The sequence below is a fragment of the Phyllostomus hastatus genome, unplaced genomic scaffold (genome assembly GCF_019186645.2).
Source record: "Phyllostomus hastatus isolate PE091 unplaced genomic scaffold, TTU_PhHast_1.1 phas_scaffold_46, whole genome shotgun sequence".
NCBI lineage: Eukaryota > Metazoa > Chordata > Mammalia > Chiroptera > Phyllostomidae > Phyllostomus > Phyllostomus hastatus.
This window is the reverse complement of record NW_025334032.1, coordinates 23,824,837-23,846,661: the sequence shown is the minus strand read 5'-3', so window position 1 is coordinate 23,846,661 and position 21,825 is coordinate 23,824,837. Positions and strand designations below refer to the sequence as shown.

General features: G+C 45.2%; 1 protein-coding gene across 7 annotated transcripts in view; it reads left to right on the top strand.

Annotated features, from left to right (window-relative positions):
• Positions 1-21,825, top strand: part of TACC1 (transforming acidic coiled-coil containing protein 1) — a 100,317-nt gene that overhangs the window by 17,556 nt on the left and 60,936 nt on the right. For 3 of the 7 annotated variants that reach the window (XM_045821633.1, XM_045821631.1, XM_045821629.1), the window contains exon 1: positions 3,117-3,265. The exons of 2 other annotated variants lie outside the window; for them this stretch is intronic. In XM_045821633.1, the coding sequence (XP_045677589.1) occupies positions 3,189-3,265 (77 nt within the window). In that variant the 5' untranslated portion in view covers positions 3,117-3,188. Of the gene's footprint in view, positions 1-3,116; positions 3,266-21,825 lie in introns of those variants that run through there. 2 more of the 7 variants (XM_045821637.1, XM_045821634.1) reach the window with 2 other exon arrangements.

The window sequence follows — 21,825 nt, the reverse complement described above, 5'->3', positions numbered from 1 at the left end:
TTTCTTAAATTTTCTTTCTTTACTATTTTTTCAATGTTTAAAAATGATTTACTGGCAGAATTATAATGCCCAAATGAAAACCTTAATACTAGATATCACATAGTACCCCTCCTAGACTCCATCGCTGGCCATGTGTCTCCTTCCACCCTGGCTGGCCATCCTGTGCAGCAGCCCACAGACCCAGGGACTGAGAAGGGTGGGCTGCCTCCCTCCTCTCTCCTTCTCTTTCTTCTTTTTGGTCACGTTAGGCAGAAAGTATAGCATACCATATAATAGTCAGGTTTTCTTTTCCCTCTACTCCTTATCAAAGGCAACACCGAGTGATCTCCAGCTGTTATCCTCTGCTTAAAAGAGAACTCTGCACCTGTGTGATTGGTTCTGACCTCCAGAACTGGCATTACGTGCCCATTCAGCAGGTCAGGTGACAGCAGGGTCGCCCACACTTTCAGCTGGCCTCTGACTGCACCAGTGCAGAACCACAGGAGGCACAGAGGACGTGTTACCGTAGGTTCAATAATTTTCCTCACAGACAGCTCGTGATTGCATGGTAACAGGTCTGTATCTTCATTAGGAATGCGAAGGCTTTGACTTTGTTTTGTAATTGAAACATAAAAAGCAAGGAGAGTTTTCAACCAAGAGACATGAAGAAGAGGATTCTCAGATATCGCGTGGTCTGCCCCTTCATTGGCGGTCTGTGAGCAGTCTCTGGGACGGAGAAACAGAACTCAGCTCTGCTTCCATGAAAAGGGCAAATCGTGACGCATGTGGGGCTCTCAGGTCTATCCTGGGCATTTTCTCTGGAAAGCTCTCTTAAGTTTACTTCCCAAAGACAAGACTTCTCCTTCAGTGTCTTCACACCCCTGGGTCGGAAGCCCCAGCAGCTCATGTCTGGACCACATAGGGCAGCCAGGCAGTGCACACAAGCATTTCTGCAGAGACGCATTCGGCTCCCTTATGGGCCACCTTTCACATTATTTTAGAGACTCTTTCTCCCCCTCTTTATCTCAGTTTCTCTGCACTACAGCAGGGTGTGGGTTTCATTTTTCCTTTTATTTTAAACCATTTTAGTGGCATACGTTGGTCCTCTCTGCACTTACAATAATAAAACTCTTCCCAACAGCCCATCTTGTCCACCCAGGAGGAAGATAACTTTTTCTTCCTTATCCTCGCCTCCTGTCGCCCCCTCCCATTTTCCCTTGGAATGACCCACTGGGAATACAGAGCTTTCTCACTGGGAGGGGCTGAGTGGTCCTCTGGAGAGGACCACAGCTCGGACAGGGTCGTGTGATCCGTGTTCGTTGGCTCTTCAATCACGTTGCCAAAGTATTCCCCATAGAATGTGTGAAGAACTTGAACTTTAAAAAGTTATCTACCAAGAGTCAGCTTTTCCTTAGCTATTTGAGATTCTTCCCATAAGACCTCAATTCAGTCTCACTACAGTTTTACAGATTAATGTTTATTTTCCCAGCCCCCAAATACTCTGATGTACATGTTGACAATGTGGCCGCATCCCGAACTCGAGGAACTTTCTGGCCATGACAGAGTGAAGATAATGTATAATGTATAAATAGGAAGTCAAAATTTGACATTAAAAAAGAGGGACCGGTTGTTTCTATTTGTATGTATTTATAAATATATATTATACATGTCTTTATTATGAGTTTTCTGGAAACATTAAAATGTAGCCACAGGCATTCTCCTAGAGCTTCCCATCAAGAAGGATAGCTAATGCTGAACACCGTTCTGTGCGCCGCCTACCCACAGGGCTCAGCACATACCGCACGCAGGCCGGCGTACAGGCCCTGCGCCAGGCACTGAGCTTGGATGCAGAGATAAGACAGCGTTCGTTCGTGCTATTAAAGGACTCAGATTCTAGTGGAAAGATGAACAAGTGCCGAGATAACGACAGAATAAGATTGGTAAAAGCTACCTTATCGAATCTAACGAGTGCTGCGGGGACACCGGGAAGAAAGGTTGATCACGCGCCTGTACGATAAATGCCTTTATCAACAGTTGAGCGCCAAGCAGGGACAGGAAACAAAAATAAATTTTCTGTCTTCACCGAGCTTCCATTCCAGTGCAGGAGACAGACAATAACCAACAGGATGTGACGTCAGGATTCAGGATAATGCTACAGAACAGAGCTTTGTGTTGGGTTTGGAAGGGTAGATAGGTGTTAGTTTGTTTTTGTTTTTTTAAGGCACGCCAATCTATGTACCCCCTCCTGCAAAAAAAACCCAAAACGCTGAGGGTGGAGGGAGATGGCTAGAGAGGAGGGAAGTGGAGGCAGGAATGGGCGAGAAAGAGCATGAAATATTCCGAAAAGGGAGTTATTCGGTGCAATGGGAAGGATAGGGTGTGGAAGAACATTCATTCATTGGTTGTCAAAATCGGAAAGGATGCTAAGAGGTAAAAATAAATATACTCTTTTGTTTTATTCATCAAGAAATGATTCGGAGAGGGTGAAGTGACTTGTTCCAATTCGCCCAGCTAGCCAAGGGCAGAACCAGGATTAACTCCGTTTTCTGTAGAACTCAGCCCAGGCCTTCCTCCCGCCCGCGTGCGGGAGAAGCTGCTGGCTTGGAAGGACCGTCTAAGTCTCCGGTTCGGTTCGGGCGCACACCGCCCGCTACCGATGCCTCTCCGCAGAGCTGCCTCTTCCCCCCTCCCCATCCCCACCCCCGCCGCTCCTCTTTCAGGCTCGCGCGGCGTTTCCCCAGGCGCCTGCCGGCTGCCCCAGGGCCACCCGACCACCCCGGGCTGGCAGGGGCAGAGAGGGCGACGTTTCCCTGGTCCGCTGGGCCCCCGGGGCGCGCCCAGGCCGCAGTCCACTCCATCTGCGGCCCTCCGCCGCCGGGGGGCGCCCTGGCCGGGAGATGTGGCGCCCGCTGCCCGGGTGCGGGTGTGACCTGGGCATCGGCACTGCTCTGTGGTGTCCCCTGGCGGGTGACCCGGGCGGCGGCGCAGGCTGAACCCTGCAATTGGCGGACAACGGCCGCGGCTCCAGCACGGTCCTCTCGGCGGCTCTCCCCGCCCGGGACCCTGAAGGAGGGCTCCCCGCCACCCCCGCCCACCCCTCGGCCCCACCCATCCTCCCGCCCCTGCGCCTCCTCCCTGCCTAGGGTCCGGGTCCGGCCAGCGCGCCGCGGAGCACAGGCGGGCGCAAGCCAGGGCGCGAGCTCCGAGCCATGGGAGGCTCCCACTCTCAGACCCCGAGGGGCCGGGAGCCGGCCGGGGAGAGGCCCCCGAGACCCAGGGAAACCGCGTGAGTCCCAGAGGCCTCCCCAGGGCCGCCGTTTGGGGGTTTGCGTGCTAGCCGGAGTGGAACGTCCGGCCCCTGTCCCACAAGGTCTTGGAAGTTGGGGTTCCCGCTCACGCCGGCGGGGGCGCAGGGGCTCCGGGGTCGGCCTGGTGGGACTTGCGGCCCCGAGCCTCGCACTGTGGGGCCCTGGGGGCTCCCGCCCTGCCACGACCCCACCGTGACAAAATCGCGCCCAAGCAGGGCTGCTGCCCTCCCGTTCTTGCTGCCCGGGTGGGAGAAGGGGACGTCGAGTTTTCCAGACTCGTTCAAAAAGAAAAACACATGTGTGCTAAAGGGCTCTGAAACATTGAGGAGACAGAATTCCTTGCAGAGAGGGGAGACAGTGGCATGGGACTCGAGTCTCAAAGATAACTCAGCTCGTGTTGGCCTTCAGCGTCCAGGGACTTTGATGCAATGCTCACAAGAACTCCCTCTCCTGTTTGTTCCGAGGTCTTCATGGTGATCTCGGAGAAAGGGCTGTATTGTCCTAGTAGCAATTAGGCTTTTGTTCGGGGACAGCAACAATTGGGGACACCAAGTACTGAAATGCAAGCATTTTTAGAGAAAGTGATTCGAGCAAGTCGTACAATTTAAAAGGTGGCCATACTTCTTGCCAGAGAGGACGCGTTGACAGATATTTATTTGAGAACCCAAACGATCTTTTAAGTGTTTAATTTAAAAAGCTTTTAGATTGTATGAGCCTTGGAGGTGAGGCAATGTCAAGGAGTCCACAGTCTATTTTAAATCAGCCAATGCCAAAGCTATTTAGTTTGAGAGACACATTTAGCCACCACATACAGGCAGCCGCGGCCATGGAAGGGATTTTTGATCATCTTTTCAAGGCAAAGTAGCTTCCTGAGTAACTAAATGATAGATGTTTTAGTTGCACCTTCTGCTGTTTGTATATGATCACTAATCTAAACTTAGTTCAGGTAGCTCGTTCATCATAAGAATAGCTGAGAACGATTGATTGAACACATAAAGTGTGGGAGACCCTGTTTCTAAATATTGTATTATTTAATCCGCAAGAACACTGAGTTTCTATTATTGCCTCATTTTACTGGTGAGGAAACTGAAGTGCAGTGACCTGTCCAAGGTCACACAGCTAGATGTGGTGAAACCAGGTTGCCTAACTTCAGAGCTTGTGCTGCTGCTGCCTCCTACAGGAGAGCTGGGACTATCCTAGGAAAAAAACTTAAAAAAAAATTGATTGATTTGAAAGAGAGTGAGGAAGAGGGAGAGAGGAGTAGCGGGAGAGAGGGGTAGACAGAGAGGAGAGAGAGACACACATTGTTTTGATGTTTCATCCGTTTATGCATTGCTGGTTGCTTCTTGTATGTGCCCTGACCAGGGACCAAACCCATGACCTTGGTATATGAGGAAGATGCTCTAACCAACTAAGCTACCGGGCCAGGGCAGAAACAAACGTTTATCTCTGCTGGCAGAACACACCCCATTTATTTCTTCAGTTCTTCCCGAATAAGGGAGAAATCTGAATTAGCAGTGCTTAAGACCAAACATGAGGAAAGTGCCAAAGTTGACTTAACTTTTTAAGAAACAAGCATAAGAGGCAGTGGAACACTGAGATGGAGCTAAACATTCTGGAGGCAGATGGCTGTGGGTTTAATTGTAAGCTCCGCTCCTTAACAGCTGGAGAGCTTTTATCTGTTCCTTAACCTCTCTGTGTCTGTTTCCTTTTTGGTAAAAGGCGAGTGAAAACAATGTCCACTTCATGGGCTGTTCTGAGGATGACATAAGATCATGTGTATATGAATAACAAGGTATAGTTTTATCTCTGAGCAATATATCATTTTAGCCCAGGATAAAAATTAACTATTTAATCTTTGTGAACATGTGGCAATTTTTGTGTGTATATTGTATCTTGAAAGTAAATATTGGAACCATTCACTGATAGCATGCTGAAGAAGTGAACTCAGTGCTTTCTCTGCAGGATTCCATCATTAGGGTGAGGAATTTGGATTCTGAATTGTTAAATTACCCAGTGGTTTGGCAATAGGTAAAGGATCTCTCTCGCCAATGAGGTTCTGCATGGGCCTTATATATTTAGCAAATCTTACCTAACAAAGATCAACACAAAAGCTCATCCTTGGTCGTCACCTGGGAATACAGCCCAGGGATCCCTACCCTCCTCAAGAGAATACATTAAGAAGCACATAAACGGATGTAGGCAGTGTTGGGGTTATTAATTAGCCTCATCAGGGTGCGAACGCTATGCTTGACTCAACCCTACAAACCAGTCGGCATGTAGCTGGTGAAAGTCTCTTTAGAAATACGATTCCATGCCTGTAATAGACATGAAAAGCAAAATGTATGCTGTCACCCAAGTCCTGCCTTGTTCAGATGTGTGAGCCACAAGTCTCTCCAGGGCCCAAGAAAGTGGGGGATTCATTGTTAATGTCACCCGGCTACAGATTTCCTGCCGGACATGTGGCCGTCGGGGATAACGCTGACCTCAAGGAAGTTCTCCTACTCAGGCGGTTGCATTTTCAAAATCTATTGTTCCTTTTTATAAATAAATACATGAAACTCTCACAACTAGAGCATTACTGCGGGCATTTGTCTTTTGAGGGAGAAATTATGTTTCAGAATGTTCCCAATTTACATTTCAGAGTAATTTAATCAAGTACTAAATGTATCCAGATAAACCTCCAAGCAGAGCTCTATTGCGAAATATAAACAAGTATGGAGGTACATGAAAAAAAAAAGTCTGATTTTAAGATAAAACTCATTATTTTTTAATATTGTGGTTGTCTTCCTTCCCCAAATCCAAGGAAACAAAGGAGCTGGCTTTGGTGAAAGCTGGAGGAAATTTCACTTCATTTATTCCGGGAGGCGGCACAATGCAGTGATTAAATGCAGAAGCCGGAGAATGAGGCCTGGGTTGAAACTCCAGCTAGACTGCACGCCAACTTAGTCCAAGAAGCTTTGGAAAATAACTTAACTCTTCAGTCGGGAAAATTTCTGCATCTGTAAAGTGTCAATAATAGTGATACCTACTTTTTGAGGTGGTGTGTATTCTTAGTTCAGGGCCTGGTACTGAGTGAGTGATCAGCACCTGAGTTATTTCTAATACGTGTTCTCTGGGATATATATACATTGGCCTTTTAATTGTTTTTATTACTCAAAAAAGCCTCATTTGTGTGTGTGTGTGTGTGTGTGTGTGTGTGTGTGTAGCTTTCTGATTTGTGCGAGTGCTTTCAACCCCTTCACAGCAGTTTGTGTCGACCGTCAGTGAGGAGAGAACTCCCAACCCTGTCTCAGGCACATTCAGCATGCGTGGACCCACCACAGGCCCCGCTGGCAGGTTTTTTGTTTCAGACGACCTCGTTAGAACTTTAGGTCTCACCAAAGGTGCTCCGCATAGTTGACCTGGGCACGTGTAGATTTTGGTGCTTCCCCCACCTTCTTGGTGTGAAGGCAAACAACCCTATTACCAGGGGTTCAGCACAGCCGAGAGGTATAGAGGCTGTGCTGTAGGGCAGCCTCCGACCACACGTCAAATACTGGACCGTTCTGAACGCCTGGGGAAACTGTCCCCAGGGAATGCACGTTTTTGAGTAGGGCAGGCAGGGTCCCTTCTGAAGAGGTGAACCTGTGTACTAATTCAGCATCTTTTTAAAAAAGATGTTATTAATTTGTTTAGAGAAAGAGGAAGGGAGGGAGAAAGAGAGGGAGAGAAACATCAATGTGTGGCTGCCTCTCACACAGTCCCTACTGGGGACCTGGCCCACAGCCCAGGCATGTGTCCTGACTGGAAATTGAACCTGCAACCCTTTGGCTTGCAGGTGGCCACTGGCCCTGGCTCAATCCACTGAGCCACACCAGCCCAGGCTCAGCAAGGCATCTTAAAGAGGCAAGGCAATAACTTTTTCAAGTCTATTTTCTCCTCAGTTAATTTTCATTTTCTAGAAAGATCAAGAGGATGGACATGTGTTTGGGGAGATGGTAGTTTGGTGAAATGTTTGAAATCACTGATTCCTTAGTTGATTATTTTCAGCAATGAGTCCAGGTGGGTTTCCTAAGAGCAGTAAATAACCTGCGGAGAGAATTGGAGGATGACTTAAAGCAGAAACCATTATTCATTAAGGAATATGGCATATAACGAATTCATCTAGTATTCGTTGAGCTTGTGTGCCTGGAATGCAAAATGTGCACCTGCTGTCAATTCTTATTGAGTTTCTGGTCCAATCTTTGTTTGCTTTTGGAAGATAGCGTAATGGAGTAGGTCAGTGGCAAAGCCAGGAAGAGTTTCCGAGGTCTGGAGTGTTTTTGCTGTGAACCTTTCTGATCATGTGAATTAAGTGCAGGTTCTACAATGTTCTGGTGAACTTCAAAGTCAGCAACAACTAAGCCGAAGTGCCTCTTCACAGGCAAGTCACTGTGGGACAGATGTCTTTGACATGAAGAGGGCGGCGCTGGCTTTGAAGTTTCAAACACAGGAAAACATGACTCAAAAGAAGTAAACTTAGGGAACAGCATTTCTGACAACCATTGCTTTCAAGTTCATGGCACTGTTCACCACCTTCTCACCACACAGTTTTGGTTGTCATTAACAATGCTTAAGTTCCCAATTGCTGTAGAAAATTTTAAGTGTCCATGTAAAATGGTTTAGTGTACAATTAAGAGAGAGATTTTGAGAAAGTTTGTGGAAAAGACCCAGAAAAACCATCCATATGAAGAAAAGTGCAAAGAATTATAATGTTTAACTTGAAGGAAGGGCTTGAGAGATGTGGAATACAAATATTTATATAAATAAATATATATATTTATTTTAGGGGATGTTAGCTAGCTCCACCTCCAGTGAAGCCAGTCCAAAAGGAAATGGCTTGAATGACATGACAAGGGAATTATTTGTGTGTGTGTGCTGAGTGTAGGTATCATAACCTCTAGACGGTGAGGGTAGTTGAAACAGTAAAGAGAGTTAATAAGAGTCCCACTCTGAAAATCATTACAAGGTTAAGATAGATACTCTGTCAAGGACTGAAACTCTAAGGGGGTTCAAGTATAGCTTAGTTCCACAATTTCTGCCCTGTTTTTAGCTTCAGTGGTCATTGTGCCCCACCCCCACCTCCACTCCGAAGCTTCCCCCAGCTGGTACATGTTTCAGTGTTAAAAATCAAGAAGACAAAACTGGGGAAAAAAGGGGCACAGCTGCTGGTGTACCGAGCTAGCAAAGTAGAGTATCTAATGTCTGAGTTGGTTAGCAGCCAGAGCGGGCTGCAGGGTCTGTGAATTTGTTAACCCAAGGTCAGGAAATGAACTTGTAGTGTCTTGAATGGTCATGAAACATGGAGGTGTTCTACCTTCTGAGGCAGCTCACTATGGCTGTTATTGGGTGCTATTCTCTGCATTTTTTATTGTGGTAAAATATATTAACATAAAATTCACCATTTTAATTATTTTTAAGTGTACAATTTGGTGGCATTAAATATACTCACAGTATTGTAAACCCATGACAACTATCCAGTTCCAGAACTTTTGCATCATACCCGCCAGAAACTTGGCACCCATTAAACATCAGCTCTGCATTCTCACCTCTGCTCGCTGGCCTCTGGTAGCCTTTGTTCTGCTTTCTGTCTCTATCTGCCTATAGGCCTCTCCTGTAAGTGGAATTATAGAATATTTATCCTTCTGTGTTGGCTTACTTAACTTAGCATAATGCCCTCAATGGTTCATCCACATTGTAGCATGTATCAGAATTTCATTCCTTTTTATGGTTGAATAATACGGTTGAATAATATGGTGTGTGTGTGGTGTATATACACACACATACACCTCTCTCTCTCTCTCTATATATATATATATGTATCTCTCACACATGGATGTTTCTCTCCCTCTCTCCCTCCTTTTCCCTCTCTCTAACAATAAATAAATAAAATCTTTAAACAATATTTTAAAAAAAGAAATCGTTGCCAGGCCCAATGTCATAAACAAACTGTGATATGTATATATATACATACATATGTATACATACATACGTACATATGTATGTATACATACATACATATGTATGTATACATACATACATATGTATATATATACATATCACAGTTTGTTTATGCATTCACCTGTTAATGGACACTAGGGTTGCTCCACCGTTTGGCTACTGTGAGTAATTCTGCTATGAACATGGGTGCGCAAGTATCTGAACCTCTGCTTTCCACTTTTTTGGATATGTGCCTAGGAATGAATATGGATCACATGGTAACCCTGTGTTTAACTTTTTGAGGCACCACCGAACGGTTTTCCACAGGACTTCACCATTTTACATTCTCACCAGCAATGTGTGATGGTTCCAGTTTATCAACATTCTTTCTAACACTTGCTATTTTCTGAGACAGTTTTAATTTTTTTTTTTAAATTAATAGCTATCCTAAAGGGTGTGAAGTGGAATCTCATTTTGCTTTGATTACATTTCACTAATAATTAGTGATGTTGATCATCTTTTTGTGTGTGCTTTGGCCATTTCTGTATCTTCTTTGGAGAGCTGTTCATTCTCCAAATGCCCCCAAACTTCACCCAGTTTTGAAATAGGTTGTTTGTTTTGTTGTTGTTGAGTCATATGACTTCTTTATGTATTCCAGATATTCATTCCCTATCAGATATGTGACTTGCAAGTATTTTCTCCCATCCTGTGGGTTGCCTTCTTACTGCACTGAGGGGCTTGGTTGTTTGGAGCATCCTCCTATACACCAAGGGGGTGCACGTTCAATCCCAGGTACAGGACATATACCTAGGTTGCAGGTTTGATACCAGGTCAGGGTTTGGACAGGGGGTGGCCAATTGATGTTTCTCTCTCACATCTATGTCTCTCTCTCTCTCCCCACCGCCCAAACCCCTGCTCTCTCTAAGTCAGTGAATATGTCCTCAGGTGAGAATAAAAAAAAAAAACTTTGCCAGCCCTGGCTGGGTAGCTCAGTTGGTTAGAGCATCATCCTCATATGCCATGATTGTTGTTTTGATCCCTGATCAGGAGATATACAAGAAGCAACCAATTGCCCTGGCCAGCGTGGCTCAGCTGGTAGGAGCATCTACCCATAAACCAGAAGGTTGCGAGTTTGATTCCCAGTCAGGGCACATGCCCGGTTTGCAAGGTCAATCCCCCGTAGGGTTGCTGTGCGAGAGGCCACCGATCCATGTTTCTCTCTCACATCGATGTTTCTCTCCTTCTCTCTCTCCCTCCCTTCCCCTCTTTCTAAAATTAATAAGCATGTCCGCAGGTGAAGATTTTTTTTAAAAAGCACCCAATGAATGCATAAATAAGTGGAACAACGAATTGATGTTCTCTCTCTCCCTTCATCTCTGTCTCTCTAAAATCAATTTAAAAAATATATTAGCCCTGGCTGGTGTGGCTCAGTGGATTGAGTGCTGGCCCATAAACTGAAAGGATCACTGGTTCAGTTCCCAGTCAGGGCACATGCCTGGGTTGCCCGCCAGGTCCCCAGTTGGGGGTGTGTGAGAAGCAACCAATCGATGTATCTCTCACACATGGATGTTTCTCTCCCTCTCTCTAAAAATTAATAAATACAATCTTTAAATAATATTTTAAAAAAGAAATCATTGCCAGGCCCAATGTCATAAAGATTTTCCATTATGTCTTATCCAAAGAGTTTTATCATTTTAGATCTTTTATTCATTGGTAGTTACGTTTGCAGGTGGTGTATGGCAAGGGTTTCTTTGTTCTTCTGCATGTGGATCCCGTGTTCCCAGAACCATTAGTTGAATAGATTATCCTTTCCCCATTGAATGGTTTTGCCACCCTTATGGAAAGTCAATAGACCATGTATGTGAGGGTGTGTTTGAGGGTTTTCAGTTCTATTCCATCGATCTATCAGTCTGTCCTAATGCCAGCACCACACTGTCTGTGTGAAGCAGGAGCCCACCAGAGCTGAGGACTGGTGAGCTTCTGGGGGCAGGACGGGCATGGGACGGGCTGGGGGAGCACTGGGAAGCCATGAGGCTGGAGAGGTGGGTATGGGCTGGGTGCTGAGGTCTTTGTGGTCATGTGGGAGTTCAGACTGAACTCCAGGAGCCGCAGATGGAAGTTTTCAGCCAAGGGGTTGGCTGAGCCACCATGGCACCCCTGGGCTGAACTGGGGAGAGGTGTTCTCACAGGGGGCTCAGCCGAGTGGTGGGGGTACCCAAAACCGCAGCTCCTTGTAATTCTCCCCAGCACCGCACTGCCTATCCCAGGCAGCCCACTGAGGGGGCAGGTTTTCCTTTATGAACATCTTACCTCGTCTTTTTATTTTTGTATGTTAGCAGTTCAGTAGCATGTAGAAACCTTCTCATTTTTCTGATATCCCAAATGTTCTATAACAAACATGTATTTCTTTGATGATCATAAGATATTGTACATTTTTAAAAATTTGAAAATTTAGAAAATGCAGAAAACTAAAGAAAATCAACTACTCATAATCTCATCACCCAGAGAGGACCATTAATGTGGTGTGTGAGTGGTACATTTTATTACAATTTCTTTTTTTTTTCAGTAAGTGTATTTTTCATTTTTTTCACTTAACATTATAAATATTCCTCTGCATCGTTTGCTGAATTCAAAAATATCATTTGATTGCTTGCTCAATGGTACATCATCTGCCTGTACCATAATTTATTTATTTATTTCCTAAATGGTTGACATTTCCGTTGGTCACAGTTTTTGCTCATATAAATAACACAGTTAATAAATATCTTTATAATTCTTTTTGCATCTCTGATGAATAGCAGGAATAACATTCCTAGAGGTTTAATTACAGGGTCAAAGGACATGAACATTCTAAATGTTATATTTTGTTATGTATTACTCCATATTGTCCAATTATTCCCCTCAAAGTAGAACCAAATTATACTCCTCTACCCGCAGCAGTAGGACCTCCTATCCAGAGCTGGGCACTGTCACTTTAAATCTTTGCCAGTTTGGTAAGAGCAAAAATATTATTTTGTTCCAACTTTTTAATTCATTACCAACGAGAGTGAACTTTTTCCTGTATGTTTATTAGCCATTTGTAAGAATTAGCCTTAGTTCCTTATTTATTTCCTTTTGCCAATTTTGTACCGAGATGCTAAAATTTTAAAATATTTATTTGTGAGAGTTCTTCCCGATGAAGCCAGCTAATATTTACCGAGCATTTACCATATGCTGGAAAAGTGAGACTTGCACACACATTAACTTTTATGTGATTCTCACAATGACCCTATAAGGTTACAGGGTTATAATTAAACTCCTAGGAATGTATCCTCCTATAAATCAGATATGCAAAAAGGCACAGTGTTACATTCCTGATCTATACGTGAGGAAACAGGCCCAGAGAGATTCAGTAGCCTGCCGAGGTCTCACAGCTAGAATGACAAAATTGAGATTTAAACCCAGTGGCCTGAATCCAGAGACCTACTTGCCTATAGCTGTTTTGTTATGTAAATCTATTAACCCTTGACTGCCATTTTTTTTTGGTTTGGTTTGGTTTTGAGAGGGAGTTTTTTTTAGTGAACTTTTTATTTTAGACCAGTTTTAGATGTACGGAAAATGTAAGCAGAGACACTGAGAGTTCCCAGAGACTCCACAAGCAGTTTCCCCTATTATTAACATGTTTTATTAGAGTGGTACTTTTGTTTCAATTAATGAAACCATCGTTGGTATATTATTATCAACTGAAGTCCATACTTTGTTCAGCGTTCCTTCGTTTTTACCTGATATCCCCTTTCTGTCCCAGAATACCACATTGCACTTACTTTTTAGTATAAATAAACCTATCCTGTTTTCCTTTGGGGTTTCTTGCTCCGCCCTTGGGTATAGTAAGCTCCTCATATCTGAAGATGGGAAAACTTTTTCTCCCAGTTGTGTTATGACTTCCTTCTCTTTATAACAAACATTCACTCAACCTGAAATTCTTAGACTCACTAGTGTAAGGTAAGGCTCTAACATTTTTGTTTTCAAAATAGCTAACCAGTTACTCCAGTACTAGTATGGGGTATGGAGTATTAAACAATCCTTTCTCTTCCCACAAATTTGTAATACCATTTTTAAAATTCAATATGATAATCTCTCTTTCCTTCTGTTTTTATCCTTGATGGTTTTTCTCTTTCCTTCCTCATTCACTCAATAAATATTGATTGACTACATTCTTATGTTCAGGCACTGTGAATGTTATTTAATATTTATGTGGAAATTAACATGAGCAGAGGAAAGCCTCTTGAAATGTATAAAATCTAAAAATTTTTAATAATATTGGGGCACTGGACATTTGCCAGTCAGAGAAATGGAGGTGACCTTGCGAATGGAGTTTGGAAAAAAAGGACATTCATGACTGAGCTTTGCTCATAGATTTTACATTGACCTACAGCAGGCTGCAGGCCATTTGAGAGTTTTATTTTAAACAGTTTAGCTTCCTATATGGGAATGGGGGTGCCTTGAAATACTCTCAGGTCATCTGTGAGCTTTCTCGGGCTCACATTTTTCATGTATAGTCTCGATTTTTATTTTTTGTAGTAACACGATATGAAGTTCTAGCAGATTCATATAAGGAATGGCAAGTGACAAGACACTGTTCGCTTCTCCTGTATCTCCCACTCCCTCTCGCTGTGGCAGCTTGGTGACCTTGGAGAGTGAGAGGACCCCTCCCTTTCACAGTTCTTGGCTCTCAGAATTCTCACTTTTAGGGATATTTTGGATATAATTTTTTGCCTGTACATAGCACAGTTTCTTATGGCCAACCTTATGGTATGTCTGCTGCAAATATTATTAATTAACAATCATTATATTATATATAAATGTATTATATGTTATATTGTAATATTATATTATAGAAATTATATTTGGCTTGGTGAAATTTAAGGGTATTCCACAAAAGCTGTAGAGTCATATCGATTTTCTGAGCAGGGAAGTCCTGTTTCTAATAGGACCCATACGTCTGTCCACACTGCCTGTCCCCGTAGAAGTCTGACAGCATGTTCTGTCGCTGATGAGAGTTCCTAGAAATCTTGCAAAGAGGCTTTGTTTAGAGCAATAGCTCTTAACACTTGGACCATAGGTCCCTTGATAATGTGATAAAAATCTTATAGAGGTTTCCACATACACACATACACAATATATAAGAGTTAGGAGAGTCAGAGATGCTGAGGCCTACCATCATCTCACTTAATTCTTTCACGGACCCTGTGAAGTATGTGCTTACCCATTTGAGAGAGGAATAAACTGGGACCTAGAAAGGCTGAGAAATGAAGGCCACGGGGCTGCTAAATGGCAGAGCTGGGATTCAAATCTAGGGAACTGGCTGCAGCAGTGGAAACAACATTCCCAGTCCCTTCCAGAGTGGGCCTGCCACAGAGGCAACTTGTAAACCAGCAGAGGTTTCTGTTTATCTGCTAGCAGTAAGTTTTTATGGCTCTTTCCCTACTGATAACACTTTCAGGAAAGTACATGTTTGAGAAAATAGTGTCCAACCCATGCTGTAGGTAAATACCTATATACTTTATTGCATTTACACAGAGCAGATAGGATGCCTCTCCTGGGTGTCCTTGCTGAATTATTTGTGCCTGAATCTTGCTTTCCTAACAACTGCAAGATGTTAGGTTTCTATGGCTACATGAAAACTGTTCCTAAATAGGGGTTTGGGAAAAGGAAACTAGGAAAGGCTTAGACAAGATATCATGGTGGGAAGCTGCCAGGCATTTTACCAGCCAGACATAGTCTTCCAAGCGTTTCTCTGAGTCCAGTAGTGTCTGCCGGTGCCTGTCCCTTCCCCTGTACCTTCCTTTGCCGTTTAAACCTGTGTATGCACTGGTTTCACCATGTGTGAAGCTGTGGCGCTTCATAAGTGTCCAGTGACCCATAATGAGGACATTTGGGAACACAGGTCAGGCTCCGGATAACATGGGCCACCTTTTCCGTTGGTCCCCCACGTGTAGGTTGGGAGGTTCCCTTGAGGACGAGGTTAGAACTGAGATGTGTGTTCAAGTTTCAGAAGTAGCTGACAATAGCGAGGATGGAGAGAGACAGAGCTCGTAGGGATAGCCTGGAGTGGCCTCTCTCACCTGTTGTCTACCTCCTTCCTGCTTCGTGTCGGGTAACAGGCGCTGTTCTCCAGTCCTCCCGTCAGGGGGCGCCAGCCACCATCTGCTTCGTTTCTGGCTGAGGCTGGCCTGAAGTGAGCAAGACTATTCAGCCAAACCCTCTGCGGGGAGGGATAGAGAAAGTCACTGATACTGTTGTAGAACATGTAGGAGAAAAGGACGGGTCAGGAAGCGAGGGAGGACGAAACTGAATTTTTTGATACTTGTTTCCTTCTGCGGCCTGGGATCCGGCCTGTTATGGGTGTGTTGTTTCTCTTCACTCCTGCAGATTGCCCAGTTCAGAGCATACTTTTTTGTGGCTTCTGATTAGTTGGAAGCCCTCGTCCTCCTTCCCGTTGTTCGTTGGTGTTCACTGGCTGAAGTGTACCATAAACACCTTGTGTTGGATGCAGAGCAGGCTCACTGTGGCTTTTGTATTTACGTAAATACAAATCTTGAAGAAATTCTCCTAAAAAATTGTTGATTGGATTTGTGACAGGACTTTCTGGTGCCCTCTGGTGGCTGCTGTAGCTGCCGGCTGGCGCACGTGTGCCTACAGCGGAAGTTCCATTCAGGGAGAAGGGGGAGACCAGCGCTTCCCCACCCAGCAGGGTGCAGATCTTCCCTAAGGAGAGGGGGTTGTCACGGCCCCTGGGGCACCGTCTCCAGAGACCTAAACCCAGGCCACTCCAATCCTTCCTTGACTGGCTCTTCCAACATCTCTTTTTTTCAGTCTTTGTTGCCCGTGGCCTACACTTTTAAATTTCTCCTCGCGTTTGGCAGTCCTTTCCAGTTTATGATCTTGTTCTTCTAAGTAAAAGTTGTTTTTGTACCCCTGCTAACTGTCTTGTTTGATCGATTCCATATCTCTGTATAAATGGTCAGCGGGCCTGGGGAGCGTCTGGTGTTGGAATTGGAGAGCTGGAGGGGTGTGTGTGACTGTGTTTGCATGTGTGTGGTGTGTGTGACTGTGTATATGCATCTCTGTGTGACTGTGTGCATGTGTGTGGTATGTGACATGTATATGTGTCTATGTGTATTTGCACAAGTATGTATGGGGAGGTGTGCGTGCGTGCACGGGGTGTGTGGGGAGGTGTGTGTATGTGTACAAGTGTGTGTGGGAGGTGTGTTTATGTGCATAAGTGTGTGAGTGTGTGTATATACCCATGTGTGGGGGGGAGGTGTATGTGCACAGGTGTGTGTGGGAGTGGTGTATATGTACCCAGGTATGTGTGGGAGGGGTGTGTGTGCACAAGCATGCGCCTCTGCTGCCAGCCCACACTTTCCCACAAATCCTTCTTCACAAAGCATGGACAGTTTCACACATAGAGGTGTCAGAAGACTATGGTTTCCCTGCCGAGCCAGAGAGCTCTATTCAGGGCTGTATTGTGTCTTGTACAGGGTATGACTGCTCTAGCTGGCAGCCTTGAATCCCAGATTTCTCACATTCTTTGCAAAGCAGGGAGGCTGTTTTGAAGCAGCATTGTTCATCAGCATGAGACTGTCTCCTGGGAGCAGCAGGTTCTTGTGCATCTCTCTTTTGCAGCCAGTGGCATCACCACCCTCAGGTCCCCCTCCCTCCCTCCTTTCTCCCTCTCCTGCTATCGTGTTGTTTCCTTTTTTGGTCATACTTGAGCTTTCCTCCAGTTCATCACTCCAGGGAGGCTGAGAATATGTAAAGCACATCAGCCCCTGGCTTTATGCTGTCTGCAATGTGCCCTTTCGTATGTCGGGTTCAGAGGGACCAATCGGTCTGTGGCTCGCCTTGTCCGCACTGAGAGCCACTCAATAGGCGTTTTTTTCAATGAGAGGATTTAACTGAAGTGTGGATGCTGAAGATAACACAATATATCTGAATATATTACTTGAGAAAAAAAAGTCAGCATCCAAAGGGAGAAAAGAAAGATTCCAGCACAATAGTTTACACTTCTAAAAACACTTAAATATCTGAGAGTTAAGTAATTTCTTTAAACTCAGCCGTTGTGAGGGAGAGTGATTCTGGGAGCATCCGAGGCAGCTGTGTAGCATGCAAATGTACCAGGAGCTGTGGAATGAGGCTGGAGAACGTTGCCACAAGGTCTCCGTGTGTCCACTCCCCACACCAGCAGCCCGGGAAACGTGTCTACCAGCTGCCATTACTGGAGGCCCACCGAGCACTTAAAGGGGTTCTTGAACCAAGAGGCCAGGGACTAATGCAAGTGCCCACCATGTTGGCCTTTCCCAGTGCAGAGTCTCAGTTTTGCAGAGGCTGTCCGCTGATTCACGGAACGGACTCCGCCCAACCCTGGGATGCCTGCTGGATGCGCCGCAGCTCCCGCGGAAGAGGCCATTTCTCCCGCAGGTGGCTCCTGTGGGCAGCTGTCCGTCCTTTCACCTGTCTCTGCCCCCGAGGATGCTGGATTTTCTTTAGAATCCTGCCCAAGGGCCACAGATTTGATACAGAAAATGCGGAGGGGTTAGTGGTGAAAAAGTTTATCGAGGATATCAGGAGACATACATCGGATGGGCTTGGGCCACGTGCCCTGTGCTGTGCTGAACCCGGGGTGGTCGGGTAGGAGGGAAGGGGCGGGGGCAGTGCTGGTGGAATGGACCAACTGTTCAATTAGGTCGGAGTCACTGCTTCCCCCGCCCCTCGGCATCAGGAGCCACGCCATCCAAACCACAGACCCCGAGAGTGGGAGGGGCTGGCTCCTCAAGGAAAAGATGAATCTTCGCTCAGAGAAGGGGGAATGATGTCAGACAGACAAGAATGAGGAAAGACCTCTTACGGCTACAGTTTGGCTGTTGTGAGTTAAGGTCCCCAGTGATGCTGAGGACTCGTGCGTTTTGTTGGGGTAACCCAGAATATTTTGGATGAAAGGAACTAGCAAATGATATTCAGTCTGTGCGTACCATTTGGAGGAGGACATGTTGAACTTGCTCTTCACCAAAAAAGCGTTTTGTCTCTAGTTTGGATATTGGAGACACGGTTCTCATACAGAGAATGAGGGCCTATAGCGTCGTTAGCGTGGGCAGTGTCCCTGAAATCACTTCACAGGGACCTACTTCCTCTGGCAACAGTGTACTGGAGAAAACAATGATTCAGGCTTTTGAGCGCGCTTCCTGCGTTGGCCTCACCTGGGAGGCGCACAGACGGCCGGCCGGGCCACCCCCAGAGCTCCTGCGTCAATCGGCCTGGGGTGGGACTCCAGGAGTTGCATTTCTAATTTGCAGGTGATGCTGCCACTGCTGGCCCAGGGACCACACATCTAGTACTAGGGGTTTAAGCAAAGGCCTTAAAAACTCCGCTTACAAGAAAGCAGGAAAGAAAGAAGGAAAGGAAGGGAGGGAGGGAGGGAAGGGAGGAAGGAAGGAAGTCAGCCCGAGGTTCAGTAAATACATTATAAGATGTTCAGACTTTACTGTTGATTAAATGTGCTCGAATAAAACCGACAGTGGCATATATTATTTCCACCTGTTTGCCAGTTTTAGAAGACTGGCTCTACTCAGTGTTGATTAAAGTTTAGGGAAAAACTGTCTCATACACTGTTGTTTAAAAATGTGCATTTGGACAGCCTTTCTGCAGGGCAGTTTGGCTCTATGTATCCAAATGTGAAAGAAGGTTTTTAGCACTGCAATCCCACTGCTAGAGTTTTAACTCTAACAAAGAATCTTGCATGTGTGAGAAAATACATGCATAGTGCCATTCCTTACAGTTTTCTTATACTAAGGAACAATGAACCTCCTAAATATCCCTCCATGGGGAGCAATTGATGGGAATTATGCAAATACACAAAGGCTCGGTAAGCAGCTAAGAGAAGGCAGTCAAACACTCAGCTCTGTCAGCTCAGAAATGGTCTTGGCTGCACATCTGGGTTCCCTACGTGCCCCCCTGTGGGAGGACCCCCAAAGGGAGCAGAGTGTATAGTGAAAACAGAAGTAGGGAATAGTAGGTCCTCACCTGTATCAGAGGACAGCGTATATATTTAAATCCTGTTTGTTTAAAAGTACCTATTTATCTTCTCTCTCTCTCTACCCACCCAAGCCAGTAAGAGGAGGATTTGGGGGTTTGTCTGTTCATTTAGTCACCAAATAGGAGGTAGACAGGGTTCAGAGAGAACATTTCTAGTCGGGAAAGACAGACAATAAGTAGAAAAATATAAATAACTTTATTCCAGATGTAAAAGGTGCTTTGAAAAAGATAAAGGCAGGGAGGTATTGCTCACCAACATTTTAACAGTAGCTATTTATCAAAAGCTTGCTATCGGTAAGGAGGGATCATTTGGCTGGTTGTCATCCCACAAACCGAAAGGTCACTGGTTAGATTCCCAGTCGGGGCACATACCTAGTTCCTTTCGTCTTTGTACTTTTCTGTGTCAAAGTAAATTCACTTTGACAAATACCATCATCCTTAATGTGGCCCCCTGCGTCTTCCTTTCCCACTTCAGCAACCTGAGCCTGAGGGTCCTTCCCCTCCCCCACGTTAGCCACCTTTGTTCCAGAACAGAGGCTCCGGGGGTTCCCTCTGTGGGACCCTCTGCTGTGACCCTCCACACGTCCCTGGCTCAGCCCTCAGCATGTCACTTCCTTAGAGCGGCCCCGCCCCCACTCCCGCTTTATCTCCAATAATCCCCTCATCACCGCACCTTCCTTGGCCTTCCTCAGAGCCCCCTGCACTTTTCTTGTATATCCTGAATGACCGTTTGTAAGTGGCATATATATTTCTTTGCCCACTCAGTTCACCAATATGCATGTTCCACAAGGGCAGGAACTGGGTCTGCTTTGTCATTTGTAACATTTGTGGAATCATTGAATGAAAGAATGAACGTATGTATTATTTTGCCTTAAAAAAGGTCTTTAAAACATTTTAAAATACAAACCACCATTTTTTATATACAAAAGAATTCTTTGCTTTATAAAATAGTTCCTGTTGCCTTTTAAAATGCGATGACTTGGGTGGGGGGAGTTGTGTCTCTGTTACACATACCAAGTGTGCATCTCCCGTAGGGCAGGCGGGGGTGGGGGGTGTGGAGAGAGAGTCTGGAACTCATGCTTCCTGCCGGAGGGTCGTGAGTCCTAGTGCGAACTCTGGTGGGTGCCTGAACTCTCCTCTGGCAGTCCTGGATGACTGGGACGGGCGGGGGAGGGGGGTGCGGGGGGCATGCTCATTTGCTCATCTGAAAGCCAAGATATCGGCCGGTGATCTTTGGCAGAGGTCCATGCCAACTAAAAATTCCTGTGGTTTGTGAGATATAGGGTGGATGCTTAAGTCTGGAGTCAGCGACTTATCATTTAAATTGTTCAGAAAACAATTTCAAACAAACACCTGCTACCCTGACCAGTGTGGATCATTTGGCTGGTTGTCATCCCACAAACTGAAAGGTCACTGGTTAGATTCCCAGTTGGGGCACATACCTAGGTTTTGGGTTCAGTCCCCGCTTTGGGGCGGGTACAAGAGGCAACTGGTAGATGTTTCTCCCTCACATTGACATCTTTTTCTCTTTCTCCCTCCCTTCCCCTCTCTCTAAAAATAAATAAATAAAAATAACAAAATAAGACAAATACATTTTACTCAGCAGCTGTCTATGCCTTGGCCAAAGGAAATAGAAAAAATATATGCTATTACTCCATTGTGGGGGCTAAAAAAATACTTTTCCTCCTGCCTTCTGAGTTTTTCTAGCTGGGCTAATAATCAAGTTGAGAGACCGATTAACAGGAGAGAATCAAATTTTAATATGTGTTCATAGGGAATTCACATAAGCCATCCCAAAGACAGTGAGGCAAAATTGGGCACTTACTGGGGATGGGATGTTAGAATTCAAAAGTGAAAACGGGCAACTCACAGGTAATTGAGACAGAGTGGGACACACGTGGTGGGCAGTCTTCCTTCAGTGGGTCACAGGAGATGGTCTAGCTACCGGCCCCTTCCCGGAGCCCTCCCACCCACCACAGTCTGCTCAAATTAGGCTGAGGCGAACATCTGAAGATTTCCTTCCTGGAGCAGGCCTTTCGTCTGAATCTCTTGGGCAGGAAAGGAGGGTCAAACACTGTTTCTGCATCTTTTATTTCCTACTAACCAGTTTAAAATCAACACCCCAAAGAACAGCTTTAGGGTAGCAAATTACCTTGCCCTTGGTAGCTCTGTAATACAGCAAAGTAACTTGAAGAATTGTGAGTCAATAAGAAAACAATTTCTAAAAAAAATATTCTGTGGGTAAGTGCTGGAAATCACTAACACCAGTTGACATTAAAGCCAAAGAACAATAACAATTAATTCATTTATGGAATGTGGGTCAGTTTTTACTTTAGCCTCTGAATTGGGAAAAGAGTCATTTAGCATACAGTGTTTCTGCACTTATAAAATCATATTGTTTTCTTCCCAGAGAAGATAATGTCCTTTGTACAATACTCACATCCATTCTACCCGGAAGACTTGGCCTTTGTGGGAAGCTACGTGTTGGCTCCCCGCTTCCTCC